The sequence below is a fragment of the Centruroides sculpturatus genome, unplaced genomic scaffold (genome assembly GCF_000671375.1).
Source record: "Centruroides sculpturatus isolate CEXI.00-Female unplaced genomic scaffold, Cexi_2.0 scaffold1744, whole genome shotgun sequence".
Lineage (NCBI taxonomy): Eukaryota > Metazoa > Arthropoda > Arachnida > Scorpiones > Buthidae > Centruroides > Centruroides sculpturatus.
This window is the reverse complement of record NW_019385960.1, coordinates 27,937-40,720: the sequence shown is the minus strand read 5'-3', so window position 1 is coordinate 40,720 and position 12,784 is coordinate 27,937. Positions and strand designations below refer to the sequence as shown.

The 12,784-nt window shown below is 32.1% G+C and overlaps 1 protein-coding gene across 1 annotated transcript; it reads left to right on the top strand.

Moving 5' to 3' along the window:
• Window positions 1–250: 250 nt before the first annotated feature.
• Window positions 251–2,871, top strand: LOC111612814. Its single transcript, XM_023354069.1, has one exon. The coding sequence runs from the start codon at window positions 554–556 to the stop codon at window positions 2,867–2,869; it is 2,316 nt and encodes a 771-aa protein (XP_023209837.1). The 5' UTR covers window positions 251–553; the 3' UTR covers window positions 2,870–2,871.
• The last annotated feature ends 9,913 nt before the right edge of the window (window positions 2,872–12,784 follow it).

Genomic DNA, 12,784 nt, shown 5'->3' with positions numbered 1-12,784 from the left:
TGGGAAAGACATCAGCAAGATACCCAAAGCATCCGAAACCATGGTGGAACGAGAATTGTGAGGCAGCATTTAAAGCACAAAAGAAAGCTTGGGGGATTTTCAGAAGGTACCCCACTACAAACAATTTGGTTGCTTTCCAAAAAGCAAAGACAAATGCCAGAAGAATAAGAAGGCAAGCCAAAGGGATTCTTGGAGGAAGTATGTTTCTAGCATAACATCTTCTACCAGCTCAAAAGCAGTCTGGGATAAAATCCATAAAATTAATGGGAAATATGCTTTTCACTCTCTATCCACGCTGGAAAATAATGGCACAATAATCAGCGATATACAGGGTATTGCTGATACGTTGGGCGAAACATTTTCTACTTCATCCAGCAATATTACGTATTCAAGAAATTTTCAGGCTTATAAAGCCCAAAGTGAAAAACAATATTTAAACTTTCATTCCTCATATAATGAGGACTATAATGTGCCATTCACCAGCATAGAACTACATACAGCGATCTCTCGCTCGGGTAATAGTGCTGTAGGACCGGATAAAATTCACTACAGCATGATTAAAAATCTGTCAAACAATTCCCTTTGTAATCTTCTGTGTCTGTTTAACAGAATATGGACAGAACATACTTTTCCTGACTCTTGGAGGCTATCTATCGTTATTCCCATTCCCAAGCCTGGTAAAGACCACAAGAATCCCTCTAATTACAGACCAATCTCTTTGACAAGTTGTCTGTGTAAACTCTATGAGAGAATGGTAAACAGACGCCTGATGTTCCTCCTAGAGGAAAAGAACTATTTTTCACCACATCAGAGTGGATTCCGTAGGAACAGAAGTACCTCTGATAACTTAGTAAACCTTGAAACATCTATACGCGAAGCGTTTGTTAGACGACAGCACTTAGTGTCTGTATTTTTCGATATAGAGAAGGCCTATGATCGCTGTTGGCGATACGGGATACTCCGTGATCTGTACAAATTCGGATTGCGGGGCAATTTGCCAATTTTTATAAAAAACTTTTTACAGAATCGAAGATTCCATGTCAGGATGGGCAACACTTTATCTAGGCCTTTTACGCAAGAAGAAGGTGTTCCTCAAGGCTCTATTTTGAGTGTGACTCTGTTCCTAATTAAAATTAATAGCATCGCTAACTGTCTTCCCCCTAGTGTGAAACACTCTTTGTATGTGGATGACTTTCAGATCTCCTGCCAGTCTAGCAACATGAGCTTTATCGAGAGACAACTGCAAACCTCCCTAAATCGCATAGACAATTGGTCCAAGATTAATGGTTTTACTTTTAATACAGAGAAGACCTCGTGCATCCACTTTTGCCGAAGGCGTGGTTTGCACTTGGACCCTGAAATTCACCTAAATGGTGTTAAAATCCCAATGGTCAACGAGACAAAGTTCTTGGGAGTCATATTTGATTCCAAACTGACATTCTTACCACACTTACGCAATTTGAAGAGTAGATGTTTAAAATCTTTGAACCTTTTAAAGGTACTGTGCTGCTTATCCTGGGGAGCAGACAAAGTTTCTATGCTCAGGATTTACAGGGCTATTGTCCGCTCAAAGCTAGATTACGGATGCATTGTTTATGGCTCTGCGCGAGAATCTACTCTTCGGATGCTGGATCCAATCCACCATCAAGCATTACGTTTGTGCACTGGTGCATTTCGAACTTCTCCTGTCCAAAGTTTGTATGTGGATGCTTATGAGCCTCCACTATCTCTCAGGAGAGAACAGTTGTCTCTTTTCTATTATATAAAACAGAAATCGCATACTAAACCTTCAGTTGATTGTACAGTATCAGATACTCAGCTGAAAAGGTTATTTGAAGCTCGGAGAAGTAGTGTCCCCACATTCATCATAAGAATGGAGAATGTAAGCAGCACAATTGACCTTAACACATGCAACATCTCACAGGTTGAGGTTAATAGTATTCCACCTTGGTCAATTCCAGCGATAGATGTTGATTTAAGCTTAAAGCAGTTCCCCAAAGAAACCACGCCAGACTGCGTCTATAGACAGCACTTCGCACAAATTCAACATTGTGACAGGAATTTAATCCCTATTTATACAGATGGATCGAAGTCGGATAACTACGTTGGCCTAGCCTTTGTTTGCCAAAATGAAATCGTGGCAGAACAAATAGCACCGAATTCCTCCATCTTTTCTGCGGAGTTGCAGGCTATTTATTTAGCCCTAAAGTATATAAATAGGAAAGGTCATCGCTGCTGCGTGATTTACACTGACTCAGTTAGTGCACTTCAGGCTCTGATCTCGTATGAACCTAGTTCACACTCCATAGTTACTAAAATTCGAAAACTAATTTGTCATCTGACTACGAGAAATTTTTTTGTGAAGTTCTGTTGGGTCCCAGGCCACGTGGGTATAAGAGGTAATGAAGAAGCTGATACAGCTGCTAAGTCAGCAAGCCCTTCACAGCATACAATGCATATTGAAGGAGGTGATTTGAAGCTGGTCGTTAAAAAACGACTAGCAGAGAGATGGCAAAATATGTGGAACGCACAAATCCACAATAAACTACACGAGATCAAACCTTTGATAGAAAATTGGACACACAATAGGCAGTATGATAGGAGATCTGAGGTTGTCCTTACTCGTTTGAGAATTGGACACACACGACTGACTCATCAATACCTTTTGAAGGGAGATGACGAAGCAGTATGTCAGTACTGCAATTGTACCGTAAGTGTTAAACACATACTTTGCAATTGCATCGCTCTTGATCAATGTCGTAGACAGCATTTTGGAAATGCAAGTTTGAGTGAGATTTTGGGCCAGAGGCCAAAACTTGATAAGTTACTGAACTTTCTTAAAGTTGTAAATATTTATAAAGAGATTTAATTAATTATTTATATACTTATTGATTATTTATTATCATATTTTTTTATTATTATTTATTATATATTTATATCTGTTTTGTTTATCTGATCTTATTCATGTTTATGTGTTGTATCTATATTTTGTTATATATATTATGTTTATTTATTTATTTATTTTACCTTTTGCCTTGGCGCAGCATGGCCTGAATGGCCCTTGTGCCAGAAAACTCGCACCAACCAACCAACCGAGAAGGGGATAAGAGAGGGGGGAGTGGAAGATGGGGCAAGTATGATAGAAAAGTGTGAAGAAGAGTTTATGAGTGTCCCGCACCTTGTCCCATTTATTGAAACCCAAATAAATGTAATACAAAAATGTAGGCACATGCCTGAAGAAAAATAATGAAAGTGCTCCAATTTGTAGAGTACAACAGACTGCGGACAAAACAAATACTACAGTAGAGAACTCGCGACTTTGCGAATACAAATGTACATGATAATTTAGAGCAAACATAACATTACATAACATGGACCCCAGCTTGGGGGACCCTGAAGACCTAGTATTAGTTATACTGGTCCAGGGGAACAAAAGAGGGACAGGTGGCTTGAACTGCTAGGCTAATGCGTATATAAAAGAAAAGAAAGTTAACCAATCAACTTAGCCAATAGTCAGGCTGGTTACATTGTTCAGGCCGGTTGTGATGAGCACAAACATGAAGGTAATATATATGCTGGCTAGTCCATTGTCACTGAACAACTGCATTCTTAATTAAAAAAGGCAGCAATAGGAATAGAACCCAAAACCTTTTAATTATATGTTTAACTCTTTACCAACAGAGCTATTTAGGCCTTGTCCATTATAATTTCTAATCAGCTATGACAATACATCAAATTGCGCAATATTACAAAATTCGAATAATAAAAATAAGAAAAAAAGTTGGGTTTGCATAAATTCAAATCCGAGACACCTTGGATTGAATACGAGTATTTTACCAATTCGCCATAATGTTGATTTTATAAAGATGCTTTTATATTCAACATATATTGTCTATGCTAATTTTTGAAAAAAATTGTTATTGATTAAAAGAAATGAAATTTTATTTGCCACTTATCTAATACAATAACACTTTTCCTGAACTATGAATTATTAAATATTTATCTCCTAATATACCACTGTCTTTACAACATATTTCTTCAATAGCAGCAATTGATATATTGTACTTTTCTAGTTTTCTCTGAAGATTTTGAAAATGGCCAGTCTTAAATACACTTCTTACATTCCAAGTGTCTATTGCTATGATATTTTCTTTTGTTTCTTTTAAAACTCATATTGCTGTCTCTCAGTCCTTTTTGTTCCTTAGATCGGTACAGTAGATTCCTATAAAACAGGTTCATATAGTTCAGAATCCTATATGGTAGCGAAAAAATTCTGACTGTATTCGTATAAACACACTAAAAGAGACTCTTATAATTCAGTAAAACGTCATCGCTGACCTGTGTCGTGACAGGATTGGTTGAATCCAGACCAATAGCGGTTATTGCACAAACTGTTGAGTTTAAACGAGCAGTGGATTTACTAAAAACCATTTATTATTTAACGGCCATAAAAATTATATTTATATTAATGATGTCTCCAAAGTTCAGCAAAGTTTTTGCAGAAAAATAATTTATCAGGAAGCACGCAAGTGCCATTCGATGCACCACTCTACGACAAAAACAAGCTTAAGCAATGGCATCGTCGAATGGTGCACACTCGGTAAGTAATCCTATAATTTTTTGTTTATAGCATAGTTTATACAGATTATTCCTAAAAAATTATACGTATTTTGGAAATGTTGAGTTGAATTAGTCTAGAATTGATTAATTTTATGGAAGAAAACCTTTCAAACAGCCGTAGTCTGTAAACTGCAAACATGCCGAGCTGTGATTGGCTCATGTATTTAAGGACTCATAGAAAATGGATTTCATAAAAACCGGAACGTATCTACAGTGATATAGGGGGGTCGACTGTATTTATTTTAGATCTGTTCGACGATTTTATCTACATTTATCTGTATTACACTCAATTTTCTTTTGTGTGTGCACTATTTGAATAAATTGAATTGCAATTTTATTTGGGCATGTTTTACAGATAAACATAATGTGAAAAAAATTGAAAAACACCATATTGCTTACAATATATGTCTTATTTACTAAGAAAACGTATAATACATTGCTAATTTATTTTTTCATAATGTAGTACTGTATGATACAATGTAAAATGGTTTTACACACAGTCCTACATCACACTTGGTGCACTGATACAAAGTGTCTTTTCTGGCTGCTTTTCCTGTTAAATTATTATAACGAGGGGTCGACAATTCAAATTACATCGGATTATATCTGATTTACTGTAATACACATATTAAAACTATGACTAATAGGGGGAAGGAGACCTTCCTCAGTAACCTCCACTGCCACTTTATCCAGAACTAGAAAAAAAAAAAAAAATTTATAATTAGAAATTATTGTATATGCCATTTCTCTTCAAATAAATAATTATATATAATTACACAAACAAAAAACACAAAAAGTGTCCCAAAAGTTGGTTTATCAAAGAAAATGTTATGAAACATTTCAGAATTGCTCAAACTGTGATGTAGCAAAAAGATGCCGCCATAAAATTGCTGACACATTCTTTGAAGACAACCAATACTGACAAAACCAAGTATAAAACTTAAAAAAGGTAAAAATTGTGTCTTGTGCAAAAAAATAATGAAATCATCCAATATGAAATATTATCCAATGTGCAATATTATTGTCAAGTTCAAACTAAAATCAGCAAATAAGCAACTGTAGCAAAAACAAAAATATTAAAAATCATGGCCACAAAGCTGCAAAAAATTAAATTCAATACATTGTGATGATAAATCTTATTTTCCACTTAAAAATTTGTCCAAAACTGGATTCTATCCTGAAATAAAAGATGTGTCTTGCAAAACAAAATGTAAGTGCAGAAAAAAGTTTTTAAAAATGACTGTCTGCAGAACAATCTGCAAGTCAGCCAGAACGTTACTTTGTATCTGCAAATTTTACTCTGAATTTCAAAACACACTTGACTGAATGTATTCAATCTAAATTAAAGCAATTTATTGACAAAAACTTTATGTAGTTTTTGTCAATAAATTTGTCAAAAACTACATGGTTGTCAGCATCTGGCGATATGTACTGTACATCATGTTATAGTACAGGCATCATCACAAAACTTGAAAATCTGTGTATTATTTACATGAAGAAAATATACTCAATGAACTGTACTGTACATCTAAATTTTTTTTTTATTAAACTGAGCAGGAGACATTGCCAATCTCTGTGCTCAAAACTTGTATTCAAAAAACTTAAGTGAGTTCAACAAAATATTTTAGTAAACTTTTTTCATTAACAATAAAAGTAAAATCTCTGCTACTGATACCTAGACCTTTCTCTGTTATTAAATGAATTTGAATTTCGTTTTTATTTCTATTATAATACCAGTTGAAAGACCTGATGCAGGCATCGGGGCATACTAAATTACAAATAAAAATAATAATATAATGAGTATTATACTGTAAAAATATAAAATAATTTATATTGTTAATTTAAATAATAGCTAGGGGCACCCCTATGGCCATTTTTGGCATACAATGACAAAAAAAGAATTCAGTTTTTCAGCTTTATATAGTATGTTGATATTGAAAGGTATGCTTATTTGTTTCTCATATACAGATTAATTTGCATAAACCTTTAATCTATATATATAAAAATGAATGTGTGTCTGTGTGTGTGTGTCCTTCATGCATTACCACACCGTTTATCCGATTGCCGTGAAACTTTGGGAAGTTGTTTAATACACTCCGGCGAAGGTTTGTGGCATTTATCCTACAATAGATGGCACGCGTTTACACGAGCATTCGAGCAGTGTGTGTTCGATCGATTTCAAATTGTGAAGACCATTTCACCCCTTCAAAAAATATCTCTATATNCCACAAACACTCCAATAAATAAATAGAATTGAAACGACACTTTGAAATGTTTTCCCGATGAAAATGAATAATAATAATAAGTTTCAATAAAAATGATAAAATGTAAATTGAATTTTATCATAACGAATTTGCTTGAATTTCCTTCCTTCTGAGATCGCAGCAATGCGCGACGGGTAAGCTAGTATTCCAATAAAAATTATATGTATAATTGAAAAATAATAATGTAATAAAATGTAACATTATGTGTAATTTTATTTTCATTTTGAGACCAATTCATTGGCATCTACACACAAATGTTTATTTTTTTTCCCTCCCCGTAATCTATTTTAACTAATGTCAAAATTTTTTTGGAAAACAATTTTATAAAATATGCAAGTCTGACTTTGAACAACAAAATTATAGTTTAAATAATAATATAAAATCAATTTTTTAAAAATTTAGTACACATTTTAAATTTATTTATTAAATTATAAATAGCTAGCTATTTTATGCATTATTGTTGTTTTCTATTAATTAATATAAACCTATTTGAACAAATAAACTACAAACCCATGAATCTTACTGATGCTACTAAAATTTTGATATTAAGGGAGAATGTGTACAGAGCTACCATTTAAAAAAATTATCACCTTTAAAACAATTCAATAATATGATAATTTTTAAATAATGGAATGAGGTGAAATTAAAAATATTAAGTTTAAAAATAAACAAACACCTTTCTCTATTCCAGCACACTTTTAATGTGTTGAATAACGTTTTCGATCGTTTTAATTGATCATCATCAGTTCAAAATTCGAACTATACAACGAACAAAGTATTCGAAAAACTACAAAAAATTTTTTACGTCGCTTATTTACAAATTAACGCTAAAGCGCATGCGCGTACTTATAAAACGTATAGACTAAACCTAAATAATTAAAAATAACAACATTATATATCCATTAATATTATAAAAATAAATAATAACGCCGCCTATGCGGTTGCAATAGTTAATCCATGCTATCATAAAAGGACTTCCAGGCTGTTGATAAACTTTCTGCATCTCTGTAGTTGATGCACTGTGCGGTCGTATGTGCTTTGTGTATTTCAACTTTTTCCAGGTGTTTCACCGCTTGTATTGATCTTGTAGGCTTAATCTAAGAAATTAACACTATTTTTACTTTCCTGGTCTACTTCTAATGTTAGACCATAAGGGTTATTGTTGATTAAGCTTATAAAACGGTGTGTATTTCTATTATTTTTCCACAAAACGAAGATATCATCTACATACCTTGCATATATTATTATATCATTCTGGAAAGAGGGTAAGATATTACTTTCTAGCTTTCTTAGCACCAACTCACAAAGAACAGCTGACATTGGGCTACCCATTGGTACGCCCCGTCCTTGCAGATATGTTTTTCCTTCAAATTCGAAGAACGATGTATGGCAAATCAAATCAGTTAATTCCAAAATGTGCTTATGGTATTTAATAGCATTTTTGATGTTAGGGAATAAAAAATCTCTCAAGGCACAAAAGCAAGGAGGTAATTTAATCGATGGGTATATGGCCTTGTAATCTAAGACAGTCATAAACTCCTCATCCTTAAGTGTAATATTTTCTAGTTTCTGCACCAACTGTAGCGTGTTTTTTATTGAAAAGGGTGATTCCTTGATTTTTTCCCGTATAAATATAACCAGTCTTAGATTACAAGGCCTTATACCCATCGATTAAATTACCTCCTTGCTTTTGTGCCTTGAGAGATTTTTTATTCCCTAACATCAAAAATGCTATTAAATACCATAAGCACATTTTGGAATTAACTGATTTGATTTGCCATACATCGTTCTTCGAATTTGAAGGAAAAACATATCTGCAAGGACGGGGCGTACCAATGGGTAGCCCAATGTCAGCTGTTCTTTGTGAGTTGGTGCTAAGAAAGCTAGAAAGTAATATCTTACCCTCTTTCCAGAATGATATAATAATATATGCAAGGTATGTAGATGATATCTTCGTTTTGTGGAAAAATAATAGAAATACACACCGTTTTATAAGCTTAATCAACAATAACCCTTATGGTCTAACATTAGAAGTAGACCAGGAAAGTAAAAATAGTGTTAATTTCTTAGATTAAGCCTACAAGATCAATACAAGCGGTGAAACACCTGGAAAAAGTTGAAATACACAAAGCACATACGACCGCACAGTGCATCAACTACAGAGATGCAGAAAGTTTATCAACAGCCTGGAAGTCCTTTTATGATAGCATGGATTAACTATTGCAACCGCATAGGTGACATTATTTATTTTTATAATATTAATGGATATATAATGTTGTTATTTTTAATTACTTAGGTTTAATCTATACGTTTTATAAGTACGCGCATGCGCTTTAGCGTTAATTTGTAAATAAGCGACGTGAAAAATTTTTTGTATTTTTTCGAATACTTTGTTCGTTGTATAGTTCGAATTTTGAACTGATGATGATCGATTAAAACGACCGAAAACGTTATTCAACGCATTAAAAGTGTGCTGGAATAGAGAAAGGTGTTTGTTTATTTTTATTTAATATTTCCAGTAAGCATTTAGTTAAATTTTTAAATATAAACTTAATATTTAAATAAATAATATAATTTAAACATAATTATTAAGATAAATTTTTTATGTAATTTGTACACAATCACACAGTTAAAACCAATAACCAACCTATACACACAAACATATGCATTGAAATTATTGTGCAATAATCAGATAAAATAACAGATCAAATATTAAATTTACGCTTTTATCAAAATTATATTTCAAAAATAAATCACTTTATATATTATCTCCTACATTACTTTTTTCATTAAGACAAGGGGAGGAATTGAATTAAAAGTAATGTAGGAGATACACTATATATATAGTGTATCTCCTACATTACTTTTTTCATTTTAGCACAGTGTGTGTGTGTGTATATACATAAATATACACAGTGCTAAAAGTTATTCATAATTTTATGTTTAAATGAATTCTAAAGGAATTAAATTTGTAATTTTGCATATCAAGTTGTTCCATATAATATACAATTAAAAATATTGTTTTGATTCATAAAAAAAAAAAAAAAGCTAACTAGTTATTGAAATTTGAGAATTTTATATACAGAATGCAGAACCATGTATTCTAGTGTATACCTTTATGAAAAAAAATTTGAGAAAAGTCTAATTATAACTTATATACAAAAGGTAAATTCAAGATTTTTTGCTTACTAAGTTGGTTTTTCCATGTATATTCCTGGCATTGGAGTGTGAGCTTGTTGAGTAATGGAATAGTCTACTCTTATTCTACATCCATCTATTTCTTGACCATTGCATCTCTCTTTTGCCTGAAAAAATAAATTTATTACCACCTGTAATACAACTTCAAAAAATAACAAATTTTATCACATTCATTAATATGTCAAATCTTTATATTAAAATTTCATAAATTAGGTAATACTATTTAACTATGATTTATTATAAATTATATCAATGTTATTCAAACTTTAAGGAAATCGTAAGTTAAAAACAGAGTATTTTTATCTTATCTATTTTAAAAAATATGACATCAGATGTTTATCTTGACTCAACAAATTTGATTTGCAAATCTGATCACTACTTAAAAAATCAATATAGAAAACTAAATTAGATGAAATTTTTTCCACTTAAGTAACTTGTAGTTATTATTGTGACAACCATCATTAATTAATTGCTAGCTCAAATTATTAGAAAATTTAATATCTTTCTATTTAAAATAATGAAAGATCTATTCAATATACTTCTAAGAAGTCAAAAAGAAATATTTTTCTTTATGCTTATACAGAGTGTATCAAAAAGAATAGAGTTTTAAATTTGTATTTGTCTTACTTGCAGTATAAAATAATAAATCATATCAGATATAAATACTTTGTACATTTTCCTTTCATAACACACGTGACAGTGCTCAACATAGGAACCTTTTGTTACATAGCACACATCCAACTGGTAGTCCAGTTCTTCCCCAATTCCTCCAAAGACCCCCTATTGAATTTATTTTTGTGGGGTATGTACAAGATTGAGTTTGTGTGCCACCATTACTTTTGAACATACCAGACTTAAGACACAGGATCGTTGAGACTGTTACACCCACCATACTGGGCATGTTGACCAGAGTATGAGAAGAACTGGACTACTGATTGGATGTGTGCCATGTAATAAAAGGTTCAGATATTGAGCACTTGTAATGTGTGATATAAAAGCTTTTACATTCCCCTTTCATATCAGGTATCATTTATTATTTAATATTGCAAGTAAGACAAATACAAATTTAAAACTCTGATATTTTTTTTGATACACCATGTATTTTCAATACTGAATCATCTATATTGTTATATGTTACACTACTATCAGTTTTTGATAATCATTTATATTAAACTCTAATAATTATGTACAGGTAACCCCCGTATAACACGGCACTTCTATAGCACGGATTCACTCTAACACGGTTTGGGAATTGAGTAAAATCCTTGTACAACGTGAAATGTAATAAAGGGTGCATTCTTTTGTATCGCGTAACTCCGCGCTAGCATTCTAATTGTTTTCGTGGTTACTTTAAATGCTCTTTCAACAAATAACGCATTTAATGGTTAAATTTTACAATTGAAACCCTTCTTTTGCCTCTAAAAGCTCATTTTAGAATTATAGATTCCTCCATCAAGATACTATCAATAGTGCGGGCGCCGCCATCTTTCATTCACCGTCGTTCCTAAATGCCTACAAACAGCGGCGCACTCCTGCTGCAGAGCGACCGCTATTAACGAACGCACCCAAAAACTGAAAAACCTCGGCACGAGCATCATCATATAGGATTATTCATCCTATATGATGATGCTCATGCCAAGATCATCATATAGGATGAATAATCCTCTGGTAAAATATTTACTTAAATAATAAATATTTTACCTATGAAAAAAATGAATAATAAATCCGATTTAAATAAGGATTTAACAGCATGTTTTTTAATTTTTGGAACCTAACCCCACTAGTTCTTTGTTTCGTATAACATGGATTCGCATAAAACGGCAATTTTTTTGGAACGTAACTCCCGTGTTATACGGGGGTTACCTGTATTTGGTTTAAATAAAGAATTCAACTGCATCTGAATTAACAATAGAATTTAGGACATCACAAATAATGAGACTATAAATGATAATAGAGATAAATGTATTAAAATTATGCTATTAGAAAGATAATTGGAGAAAGAAATACAAACAGAGCTAATATATAAAAAATAAAAAAAACTTACGGCTGATGAAACAAATTCTACATATAGATATGATAAAGTGAAAGATAAAACTGATCAGAAATAATGNATCTTTATATTCTAAAACAGTAAATTCTATCCACGTCCACTTCTATAACACAAATATTTATTATTTATAACAGAAAAAACTGTATTAATACATATATATTTATTTAGGCAATTTTCACGACGAATGTTTGATCACGTGACAAGTTAGTCGGCGCCATCATCATAAAGAAAATACTTATACTTACAATAGAATATCGATTATTAAAACAGAAACAACGTACGCTCAAACAATATTTCGAATGAAAAATATACAAATAACTTCCACTCATCTCTCTATTACTCATATTTGAAAATTCTTTTGAAAATCTTTGAAAATTCGCAGACAACTGAAATTGACAGACGAATCTACTCTCAAACCTTCGAAAAAGACTTACTCTCGATAATAACTAACAACATGAGTACTCAGAAATTAAAAATCTTATTTAATTTATATTATTTATTAATCGTTATGTCATAAAATTTATTAATTCGATAAATATTATTTAAATTGAAGATCTATTTGATGATGACTCATTCTATGCCACTCACTTTTATCATGGAGATTGTGAACGAGGCTAAATCAATGTTGCCGCAATGAAATTTCAAAACGTAC